This window comes from Physella acuta, unplaced genomic scaffold (genome assembly GCF_028476545.2).
Source record: "Physella acuta isolate Inbredline_101_S28 unplaced genomic scaffold, ASM2847654v3 ptg000177l, whole genome shotgun sequence".
NCBI lineage: Eukaryota > Metazoa > Mollusca > Gastropoda > Physidae > Physella > Physella acuta.
Genome location: NW_026731696.1, coordinates 101,593 through 114,551, shown reverse-complemented (window position 1 = coordinate 114,551; position 12,959 = coordinate 101,593). Strand labels below are relative to the sequence as shown.

The 12,959-nt window shown below is 31.3% G+C and overlaps 1 protein-coding gene across 1 annotated transcript; it reads left to right on the top strand.

The window, feature by feature from the left end:
* The first annotated feature begins 2,139 nt into the window (after window positions 1-2,139).
* Window positions 2,140-12,116, top strand: LOC131936395 (protein tweety homolog 1-B). Its single transcript, XM_059293361.1, has 14 exons — window positions 2,140-2,301; window positions 4,531-4,694; window positions 4,842-4,953; window positions 5,370-5,605; window positions 6,620-6,715; window positions 7,115-7,187; window positions 7,343-7,412; window positions 7,755-7,807; window positions 8,375-8,464; window positions 8,702-8,844; window positions 9,114-9,218; window positions 9,567-9,701; window positions 9,789-9,843; window positions 10,543-12,116. The coding sequence occupies exons 1-14, from the start codon at window positions 2,170-2,172 to the stop codon at window positions 10,597-10,599; spliced, it is 1,521 nt and encodes a 506-aa protein (XP_059149344.1). The 5' UTR covers window positions 2,140-2,169; the 3' UTR covers window positions 10,600-12,116.
* Window positions 12,117-12,959: the final 843 nt, after the last annotated feature.

Below are 12,959 nucleotides of genomic sequence, written 5' to 3'. Positions count from 1 at the left end.
GATTATAATTGTTACATACGTTAATGGACAATAAACGTGAACTAAATTATATGCTCATTTTATTACTCAAACGTTTGGTATACTAACTGTCGACCCTACTCACTCGGGGCTTTAACTACTACTTTTTTTTTTTTTTTATGAATTTTAGGTCTGGTGTTTTAGCAATAGAAAAAAAAATCAAACCCACTCTGTTAAACTAAACGAAAGAAAAAAAGAAACTAATAAAAGAGCCAAAAAAAAAAAAGAAAACATTTGTTTAGAAGGGGAATATAATTTTTAGCAGCAAAAAAAAAAATGTAGGCCTATACTATAGGGCAGAGCAGAAGTGATTTAACAAAGAGTTTCTTCCAGGCATCTCTACGAAGAAAGTCTACAGCCACCCCCCACCCCCACCCCCCCCCCTCGAACGAAATGGAATTTATATAGAAAACATATACTTTAATCAGTGCCCCCCCCCCCCCCCCCCCCCTGGAGAAAAAAGTCTGGAAGAAACACTGATTGGACAAGGTCACACGCCCATGACTCAAGTATAAAGAAATATAAATTTAATGTATTAAATTTAGCTTGTTTGTAGCTCAAACGGGCAACCCACAGCCATAAATCACAAATGTTCAATCAGCTTAAAATTTTATATTGATTTTTAAAAAAATATATGCTGTTTTAAATCCTTGATTTTATAATTTAACGTAATTTCTAGAATAAAATATAATATAAAGGTTTTTTTTTCGAAAATTAACATTTTGATATAGTGTTTATTTCACTTGAAACTCTCGATTGGGCGGGGGTGGGGGAACTGATTGAAGAGGGCCTATATATTTTATATATAAAATTCTATTTCGTTCGGGGGGGGGGGGGGGGCAGGTGGGGTTGGGTGGGACGGTGCCCTTCCGATGAGACACCTGAAAGAAACTGCTTGGATATAATGATCAGGTGAAACCTAAAAGCATATTATATTAATCCACAAATAACAATACAGTTCCTCAATATTAGACTACTATATATTATATAATTCAACTGATAAATAGTATAGTCTACTATAGTATGCATGGACTGATAACTTATCATTATTTTTATATTGCACACTTATCACGCGGATCATAACTAGCACCTGATCATGATTCGCTGGGTAAAATCAAATACGAATGTGCACAAGAATACGAAATATACTGTGATGTATGTAGATTGTAAACGAATTGCTCTACACTGGCATAGGAAAGTAATATTTGATTAATTGAAAGATAATTTCGAATTAGGCCTATAATTATGATCTGTAACAAACAAATACGCACTCCACTAGATTCTAGATTATATCTAGATATATTTAATATCAATAACCACAGGATAAATTAATCAACCCCAAAAAAAGCTACTCGAGATCGTCATAGCAATTCACGCGTATATTCCAGATCTAGATGTAGATCTATAATCAATCTATACGTACGCAACATAGATCTAGTTATTTTGAGGGTATCGAAACAATATTTTTAACGAATTGTTTTCATTCAGACTGAATATTAATTAATACTTTAAGTGGGGGGGGGGGGGGGGGGGGGAGGCTCGATAAAGTAACCTATTAATAAACTACCAAATCAGGAATATTTTTAAACCGCTGTTAAAAAATCTGGCGATAACAATATAATCACTTTCATTTTAAAATGTCGGACAAGCAGCTGATTGCGTATTATTATTAGATCTAGTATTACTATTAGAGATCTAGATCTAGATCTACTTGATCTACTAGAATTCTAGTCTACATTTTAGACCTAGAGTAAATGTAGATCTGAATGAATCTTAAAGAAAAATTATGTAGATCGTAACTCTTTGAAGTTATTATACTTAGTCAACTCTACTTCTTAATTCTTAATTATTATTAAACTTGACTAAGTTCTAAGTCAAGAGTCAAGTGAAGTTAGTTTTTTAAACTTTTTTTATCAGTGTTTTCTAGGATTTTTTTTTAATTTAGTCATTTAGCCAGCCTAATGTTAAAATTTATTTATTTATTTAAAAATATTATTTAATATTTAAATTAAATTACTGAATTACTGATCTATCTACGCTCTACACACACTTTTTGACTTCAAAAATCATGAATTTAGGCCTGGGAGATTTGAGTAACTCAGTAGGAAGTGTTTTAGTGTAGTAAAGCACATTTCAAAGTTTTCTTCAAAAATGTCAAATGATTCACAAGAGATCTACCACTCGTTGTGGATTTCTGAGGTTTTTCATGATTTCCCACATTTGGATTTCCACTTTAATAATGTGAATAACTCATTTAATCCAGCTTTATCAAGTTACAAACAGGTAAGATTAAAAAAAAAATAGCAGTAGTTAGAAATAAAAATAGACGACTTTTTTTACGAGTTTTTACCCTGCATTCAGTGGGGTGAAAGATAAGCCCGGTGAAAAATGAAGGACAGAAGGGACTGATACATGGTTATCAAACCTATATTCAAATCAGTTAATTCGTATTTAACCGTGCTGAGGCTGGCCTGGCTAATGGGTGACACCTTCTGAGCCAGTGATGTCCGTAAAGAAAGAAAAAAGTTAACAGCTTCTAAAGTGGATTGGGATAGTCCTATAAGTATATTATTTGATCCCTGAGTTTATCATAGCAGAGCTAGCTAAAATAATTTAATATGTTTGTGCAAAACATTTGTTTTTATTTGAATAAATATTATTTCATATTTAAAGCTATTTACTTTAAATAAAAAATTAAACGTATTTACCTAGTCCTAATCAAATACCAAATATTGAAATAAAAATGTTAGTGGCTTTTTAAATCCGGGAAATTTTGTAAATTGTTACATTTGTCTCTTCCGTCTCAAAAAATTTCTGATACCTGGGCTAGGCCTATCTTTTTATTTTAAAATTAATTTTAGTCATGGGTAACACTGTTACTACTTACCAGTAATCGATCTACCAAACCCTTCTTAGTAGGAAACTAATTTTTTTTATAATAAGCTATAGGCCTATATATAGGCCTATATTTTTTTGCTTGACATAGTCTGATAGGATTAAAATGTTAAGAAAAAAATCACACAACATACCATCACAACAGTCACTAGCCAACTACTGGGTCACATTATAGAAATAAAAAGTTTGTTCATCAACGCAGGTTTGTATAGGCGGCACTGACATGATTCTAGATGTGACATCAAAGGTTCCATGCTAAAAAATATCAGAATACTAATACATATTATCTCGCTCTACCGCATTTTACTGTGTCATGCCATTAGCTACTGATGTCATTCACAGACAAAATCCGATTGCTAATTATATGAGTTAGGTGTATACCTAGACCTCAGCTGAACCCCTATCACTGACTCACCTAACCCCTGTGGTTTTACCAAACCCAGGTTATGAACCACTGCCCTACAGTCAATAGTATTGCTGGTTAGGCTACATTCTGGTAAAAAGTAATAATGACTACACCTGGTGTAGCTTGTTTTTTTGTAGGTCTACTCTAATATTGTTGCTATTGGTGAAAAAAAAATAATGTGACTCATGCCTGTATTTAATTTTATTGTAACACTGCCTCAGTAGGGATGATATCACCCAATGAGGTGTAGTGTTTAATTGGGCTGACCCTGAGAGATAATACACAACGAAATGACGCTTTTGTTGTTAGATCCTGGCTTTATTGCAAATCCATATATGGCTAGTTCATGAACGTCAAAGCTATAAACGGCATATAGCCCTTCATCAGTTCTACATCACCAAGTTAACCGAAGCAACTGCATAGTCCATGTCATTAGCAGTCTGCTTGGGTTTGAATACCGCGGACACAGGTACAACGTCCCAGAGGTCACATGACATGGGAACGCGGGGAACATCGCTCACAGAAGAGCATAAAAAAATACATCAATGCTTGCGGTCCAATAGGGGCCGCAACCAAATAAATTATAAATTATCCCCACTGACTTGTAACCATGGTATGTGTTACAATACGATGAACAAAAAGACAAACAAAAACCAAAGAAAATAGGAAAGAGTGTTATTTGTTAGCTTGTTCCACATTGTATTAGTCAATACTTTTTCTCATGCTTAACCTGATATAGGAAGCCTAACTAATTTATTTTAACAATGCTGCTTCAAGATATCTTGCTGTCACTATTTTGAGTCACCCCTTTGAATCCCAAGCAGAATGTCCACCCAGTTCTGATGGGTACCTGACTCACATTAGGGAAACTAAAGTAGCTGGACATAGTGCAGTGACTACATTATCCCTTGTATGCCAAGGTCAATGAAACAGATGAAATCAATTTCATCTACCCACACAAATGGGAAAAGATGATGATGAGTTTATTGGGTAGTGTTAGCTTTACCATCATAAAATAGCTGGTATTTCAAATAATTATACATTATTACTCAACCACATACTTAAGAGGTAAACTATCAGTATAGTTCAACAATCAGTTCAACAACCATTGTCATTTTCCATTAACAGTTTACTTTGTATAGAAGCCCTAACTGTTTCACTGATTCAATTCAGTTTTATATATTGGCCTCTGTTTTTTTATTTTAAAACAGGCATTGGTGTTCTGGGGTTTATCTCCAGTTGTCCTCTGTATACTGCTATGGCTGGTGTTTCTTGTGTACTTCATTTTCACTTGGTGCTGTCCGGAAAATGACAACAAAGTCAAGATTTCTTCATGCCCGAAGATTTGTACCTTTGTGCTTGTTATTCTAGGAGTGTAAGTATAGATAGTGATAATTTTGATACATATAATAACAGTTGCCTTTTTTCAACTCAAAATCTTTGATGCCACTATTTTGCCATTTTATTTGTTGAAATAAATATAGAAATCAATAAAAATAAAATTAAAATAAAACTTTTCCAGAGGTCTAATAGGATTTGGATTATATGAGAATGAGAATGGCCATCGTGCTATTGACACCGCAAAGTTGGCTGCTACAGATGGCTCGAACAGCATTAAAACTGCTTCTTTAAGGGTAAAGTTTTTAATTCACCAATTAAAACTGCTTCTTTAAGGGTAAAGTTTTTAATTCATCAATTAAAACTGCTTCTTTAAGGGTAAAGTTTTTAATTCACCAATTAAAACTGCTTCTTTAAGGGTAAAGTTTTTAATTCATCAATTAAAACTGCTTCTTTAAGGGTAAAGTTTTTAATTCACCAATTAAAACTGCTTCTTTAAGGGTAACATTTTTAATTCATCAATTAAAATGGCTTCTTTAAGGGTAAAGTTTTTAATTCATCAATTAAAACTGCCTCTTTAAGAGTAAAGAAATTTTTAAATTAACCAATTAACACATTGTTAAAAACAAAAGTATGTTACACTTAAAGAATATCAGTTATACATAGATAACAATGGTCTTACTTAAGTAAATATATATTTTTCCCATTTTAGATAAAGACTTTGGATGGTATAGCAATAGATGTTTCACAACGAATAGTAAGCGAATTACGGTTAGCTGTGTCAAATATTACAAATGAAACAGTTCGTGCCTCAGCAAATGAATCTATTGCTAACATAAACGCAGAAGCTACAAATGCTCACATCTTGATTGAATCTATAGATATAAAAGATGAAAGTAAGGAAATGGACAAGGCAATAAATATTGCAAATGATGTTGAGTATTACAGGTAAACTTATTCTTAATAAATTTTCCAGCACACTTTGAATGCTTTAGGTATATTTATCTATAATAAAAACAAAGTCATTGTTTCAACAAAGTATAAAATTGTGTGTGTTTATTTGGAATTTTAACAACATTTTGTTCATACTAGGTTTGTTTCTCCTATCATCTTGCATGCTATACTGCTCTTTAATTTGTTTAGAGTAACTCTTTATACCATAATAACTCTTGTAATAAACCGGGAATGATCTCCCCTAAACTTTCTCTAATATTCTAATATAACACTACGAGGGATGGCAACTCGGGATATAGACTTCTAGACATGATTTTTAATCCATTTTAAATACTCAAATTTTTTAAAATAGAATATAATCTCGTTGAAAAAAGAAATGGACACCAAGTGAACGCTAAATAAAGATGTGCATAATAGTGCGCAATATTATTAGTACTTTATAAATTTACATGCGTTTTTTGAGAAATCCGAAGTAGCGTAAATAAGTACTTCCGATAAACGGAAATTACTCAAAATTTGACAGAAGGTAGAGAATTAGATCTTCTACTTACATATCAAATTTCATTTATCTATCTGAAATAGTACTCAAGTTATAGGCTTTTGAAAAATTCAAAGTAGGAAAAGTACCACTTCCGGTTATCGGAAATCGCTCAAAAGTTGATACGGATCTACGATTTTGATAAAATACTTGTATATGAAATTTCATCAACCTAGCTGTAACGGTACTCAAGTTATCGTGTTTACACACGGACACACACACTGACAGAATTGGATAATCCAGTTTTTCCAACTCCATTACGCATAAAACGCCAAAATTTTTATATATCTGAGTTTATAATTTTTGCCCGATTAAAATAAGTCTTCTATATCCCGGATGTGATGAAGGACTGAGGAGTAAAACGGTGAAAACTGTCCAAATTTAATGTGATTTTTGTGCACGATTACAAGACTTTCTCTATACTTCGTATATACGAGAAAGTAAAAAGGTGTATTCTTGACATATTTCAGATGGGTGATTACAATAATTTTATATGGCATTGTGGTGTTGCTTTTTGTCATCACTGTAGTAGGGATATTACTGAGATCTACTTGCACCTTAAAGCTGTAAGTTGCTGTTACGTTAGCCTACTGTAAGAGAAATATTTATAATTTGAAAGTATTATTTGTGAGTGTCCTGCAGAATTTCAGCAGCAGATGATTAGGATAAGCTGTGTCGTCACTCAGTCTAATACAGGTTATAAATATCAACATCATAATTTATGAGGAAACTGAATTGAAAAGTTGATTTTAAAACGACTTTGTATTTGTGAAGGAAAAGATAAAAGTAAATGCCAGTGGCTGTAAGGGTTAAACAATGTTTGTTGGATGTTATATCCATTAATCCCTGGTTATGGATCCAAATATTACTCATGGGTTATGAAGGGCTAGCTTCCTATTTATTATTTTCTTAATAATTATAATATAAACACAAATATCAAGCTTACGCAAATTTTGTTTCTTCAGCTTGGCAGGATTTTTCTTCATTTGTTCTTTCTTGATTTGGATAACTACTGGTGCTTACTTGGGGGCTTCTGTGGTATGGAAAATATATCATACTTTATATTGTTATGAAATATTCAAACTTATTTTATGAAAAAATTTTGAGCCTTTCCATTACTGATTTATATTTATCCACTGTTTATAAATAGATTTAAAAAATATCTTTGTTTATTTATGACATTATTTCCACAGGCTTTAGGAGATCTATGTATGGATCCAGATTCCTACTTTATTAGTCTAGTTAAAAATGCAAAGGCAAAAGGTAAGAGACCTCAAAAAAAACTTTTTTTTGTGATTGTCTGTTTAAAATTAGTCGTTTCAAGATTTGAAAGGCAACAAAAATGTAGTGCATTGTGAATTTAATCCATCATTTTAAAAATCTGTTCAGATCTGGTTTTTATGCATCCTATTTAACATACTCTGTAGTTGACATTTATGTACAGTTGAGTAAAACTCTAGCTGTTAATGTTGTACTATCTATGAGTTTAGTTTTCTGGTAAGAAAATCCTACAAATGCAGAATTTTTTGGTTGTTTCACTCTGTTGAGATTTGTAGAATGATGAAAGCCAATGTATTTATGCAATTTCTTTTCTTTGCTCCACAGAAACAACAACAGCTTATATAAAGTGCAATGATACATCCAAACCATACCTAGAGGTAGGCCTATACTTGTTTGTATTATTTTTAACATTTCAACTACAGTTTACGACATGGTTTAACTAAAACGAGCCCACCCACAGCGTAGCATACACCGCTATTTAGTTGTTTTATTTTCTACTTTTCAGTAATTCATAATTTTTGAATTCGACACTACCAATGCTGCAACGGAAAACATTTTACTTTAAAACACTATCAGTAGCTCACCCTCCCTTGCCCCCCCCCCCCCCCCCCCCCCCCCTGTGAAAGCAGCTGTTCTTGACGACAGTTTATAGACAACAATCAGCCGAACTTGTTACCTCCCCTTAGTTTCAAAGTATTTAAAAACTGAAATATCTGCCCCTAATAGCCGTCACTGGCTCTACAATTGTAAACATTTGCCGTGAACTACAGATCACCAGACAGGTGGGGGTGGTAGCAATATGGTCTGAAAGTATATAAAAACATGTTGGTACATTTTGGCAATCTCCTGCTGATTAAGATTATAATGACTGTAAAAAAAAGTTAAATTTAAAGTTAAAATTAAATGTTATCTTTAGTCTTTTTGTGGTCAATTTTTATTTCCAGCCTATTCTCAGTGCACAGTCCTCTATAACCAAAGTTGGCTTGGAGATGGATAAACTAGTTTCGACCATAAAGCCTTACAATATACCTAATGTATGTCCTCATAGTTATATTTACTTAAGCTTGGACTTTGATTTAATTATAGATACATATTTTTAAAAAATTCACTGAATGAAATCCTAAAAACGGTTGTCTATCTAAAATATAAAATTTTTGTAATTTTTAAACCTTATTGTAAAATAATAATTGTTTGCAGTTTTGATTTAATAGAGTAATAAATAAATAGTTTGTTTAAAGAAATAAAATTGTATGCTATTATTTATGTCACAGCTGAACAAATATGTAGCAGAACTGAAAGATGACTTGGAGTTTGCCTCTGGAAATTTATCCACTTTATTAACTAATGTCGGCATATGCACTAATTTGCATCATATTTATATAAAAGGAATAAATTCAGTTTGCATCGATGGCATGTAAGTACATGAGAATGTAGTGAATCGTTGAATGCATTGTAGTTAACTCACATGTGAATTATAGTTAACTTACATGTGAATTACTGTTAACTGTTATGGACATTGTAGTTAACTCTCTTATGCTTTGTAGTTGATTCTCATGTGGTAATAAGAACAATTTAAAACTGCAAACAGCCTAGCAGCTTGTGTTGTTAGAGAAACCTATGTTTGACCTAGTCATAAAGAAAGTTCCATGTGTTTCAACGTTCTAAACTTCTCTCTAATTTCAGGACAACTTCTTCCATTTTTGTCCTGATTAGCCTGGCTCTTGCTCTCATTTGTACATTTGTAATACTTTCATTATCCTGTACTTGGAAAGAATTACGAAAAAGGAAGTAAGTAATTGTTTACAACCTGGTTTTATTCAGATATAATTATCATACATATTTCATTTAGCTTCTAATTATTAATTGATTATTGACCAGTGTGTGGTATCTTTAAAGTATATAATATTCTACAAAATTGAAAAATATCTTTTCAATTTATATATCTTTTCAATATATGGAGGAATTAAATCATAAATTGTTTACAGCTTATATTAAAAAACCTCCAGACCAAATGAAGCTTTTTGAACATTGTTTAATATAATTCTGAAATATTTTTAGACGTAGGACAAACTATGTGCCTGTGGATGACTCTGATCCATTTTTCCATTGTTTAATATAATTCTGAAATATTTTTAGACGTAGGACAAACTATGTGCCTGTGGATGACTCGGATCCATTTTTGCCTCGGCCACCAGCTTATGACATTGACTATGGAACTATGGGACGTTCAACTCCAAGACCGTGGTCAGAAAGGGGTTCACTGCAGCAAGCGTAAGTGCCAAGACTGAAAACCTGCCATTACTGCTACATTGTGTTATAAACACTAAATTATACTATATTTTTTAAAAATGTCTACAGGTCTTCCAACCAAGAAGAAAATTTTTTACCGTTGGATGACTCACCACCCCCTGCAGTATGTACCATCTTTTTTTTTTTAACATAATTGTAAATCTAAGCTAGATGGCCAACATACCTGAACTTGTAACCAATAACAAAATATGTTTAAAAATACCTGCATTCCGCAAGAAACATGGCAACATTTAAATAGTAATATGACTACTAAAACAAATAATAGGTTTTTGTAATATTTTGAGAGTTCAATAAATAGTTTAGATTAAAAATTATTTTTACACTGATCCCTAGTGTAGAATCAGTTGTTTTTTAAAGTAGGGATAATATCGACAATGTGCCGTAGTAATCTTTGAAGGTGAAAATTTACATTAGCGAATTGAACTCTAGTTTTAAAAATGCATGTCAGTATTAAAAAAGAGGCTCAGTCACAGGAAAACAGAAACTTAATAACTGGCCATCTACCCATTGATACACTTATCTCTAAAAAATAAAGGCACTCCACACTTTAAAATTGTACTCTAAAATGTTTTTGTAATAAAATTTCATAAATGATTAATTAAAAATTTGTATTAATACAAAAAAAAAAAAATTTAAATACTAAATTTTCAATAAAAAATCTGGATAATAAATTCTGCTTACCATCATTGTTTGATTGACTCATGTCATATGTACCTAGTGCTCATCACTTCCGCTGGTTTTATTTGGATCATCATTCATTTCATGGGCATTTAAAAAACTAGAACTGTCTATTCCTCCTCAGTACCATCCTGGCAAATACATAAGGAGGCCTCAAGACCCCAGCTCTGCAAGCCACTAGTATCACTTTCTAATGCCACCAGTCTACACTCATCCAAATTATAGGATAAGCCGCTGTCTGACACAAACTATAAAACTTTCCATTTAGACATAATCTGCTGATAACTTTGTCTTTCATGTACTTAAAAAAATTCTTACTTATTATAAGTAACTTCAAATACCAAGGCTTGAGATTGAATTTGTATATTATAACATTATGGAAATAATCACCAAAGATTGCTTTAAACTATTGGTAATAAGTTGATTTATAAAACATCAAAGTACTCAATTTAAACCGCCGATTAAAATGTACAGTATCTTACCAAGGTAGGTATCTACCATGACTTCCACCTTAAATTGTTGGCTGTGTTTTTTGCATCTCAGTTGTCATTAGGGTAACTCCAATAAGTTTTTTATTATGAGTTCTATTTTAAAGGTAACTCTAGAATTACAGTTCCTGCCTTATCACTAGGTTAAATTTAATTAGCAACACTTTCCTCTATGTTACAATCATGTTATATAATCCTCTAATAAGAGATAAGTACAGGGTAAATAGTTTTAATCATCACTCCGAAAAATTTTATTGACAATATTTTTAAAGCTTGAAACAATTTATTATAGTAGTGATAATAAGATAACTTGCAGTTTAAAGAGCTTAAAAGAAATACTTAATACAATTTATTGTAGATAAAGTCCAAGTATGATAATGTAGACACTCATGACATTAGGATAAATGTAACTAAATATGGTCAGGTAAATAAGGTTTGATGACATTTAGATGTGATGTGGGGAATAAGATTAGTTCTCTGTTTTGTTTTAACCATTTAAGCTTTATGTTTTTGCTTTCTAAATTTTGTGCCACAACTAGTTCAATTGCTGTTATAAGTTTTCTAACAGCTTATTGAAAAAACAACTGGATGATTCAATAGCTTTTATTTTGGAAATCTCCTTAGCAATAGTGAGATAATAACCCTTTCATTTAACAAACTAAGACTTAACAATGGTTTAACTATTACTTTAACCTGTCCAACCCTAACTCCTCAGGACAACTACTCAGCATGTGGAACTAATGATCTTAATCTTCTAGTTGAATTAGAGATGCCTCATTTCAAATGGTTTTCTTAATCATTTATCTTTATTGGAAATTTGTTTGGAAAATAAATCAATAAATCTTCCATCTTAAATGCTGAATGTATTAATGTAACTTTGTATTTTAAAACGAGATGTAAAAAAATATTGTTAGATTTTTACTGTGTTTTGGTGTTTGAAAAAAAAAATCATTTAAAAATATGTGTATTCTAATACAAAAAAATAATTATTTTCTGCAACATATCAGAGTTTGTATGTGTGTAAAAAATATTTTTTCATGCTTTACTGATGGCTTGTATATTAATGTAGAACGTTTTTGTTACCTACTCATCTTTTTAATGATTTTTATCAAGTTGTTTTACATTTTTCTGCTCCCTAAGGGTAAATAAAATTCAATTAGCACTCTGTCCAGTTGTGCCTTATTATCTTCTAATTGATTTCACATTGATTTCACTGATATCAGAGACAGCTATTGTTAAAAATTCTTCATTTCATAGAAAAAATATTCTTTTCTAAACAGGATATTTTCATTTCTAGTGACATGTATTATATTGGGTTTTATATTTAACATAATGAGATCATTTCATTAAAATAAATATTAAAACGTTTAGAATAAGCTTTTTAATGTACCCCAATCAAGGAAATAAACCCACATTTTTTTCGCTTTAAAAGTATAACTGCAACAAAAAATTAAAAGTTTTGGTCACTCAAGTATACTTTACATTTGTTACCATAACTTTTATTTTTACTATTACATCTGAAGAAATTTTGTGGTTTTTTTTTTTAGTGTTTTGTTTATGGCTACGTTTTATACTCATTTTATTTTCTACCTTTTTAATATTTCAATATCATCAAAATATAAATTTAAAAATTTGTCTGATCGTGTACACAATAGACATGAACACCAGTTCACCTGACAGATCCAATGATCTTTTCTTTTGTTATTCAATATCATATTCTCTAAATTAATTTCAATTACTAATTAATATTAATGAGTTATTCTTGCATTGTCATTGGAAATGAGCTTATCTATAAAGTTTGAAAGAACTCACTCCATTAGAAATAGGTTACAAGTTTTGATCATTAACAAAACTTCATAATACAAAATAACAGATGTAGGATTCAGTTTATTTTGGCATATACGTAGTACATTTTAAATTTTCCGATACAGGGGGTAATATATTCTGAAGACATATTGTGCCCTATATATTTATTTACTTTTATGAGAAATGAAAATGTAACGCATCTATTGTTCCTATTGTTTTGAAAAGAAAACTTATTTTAATCCTCAAA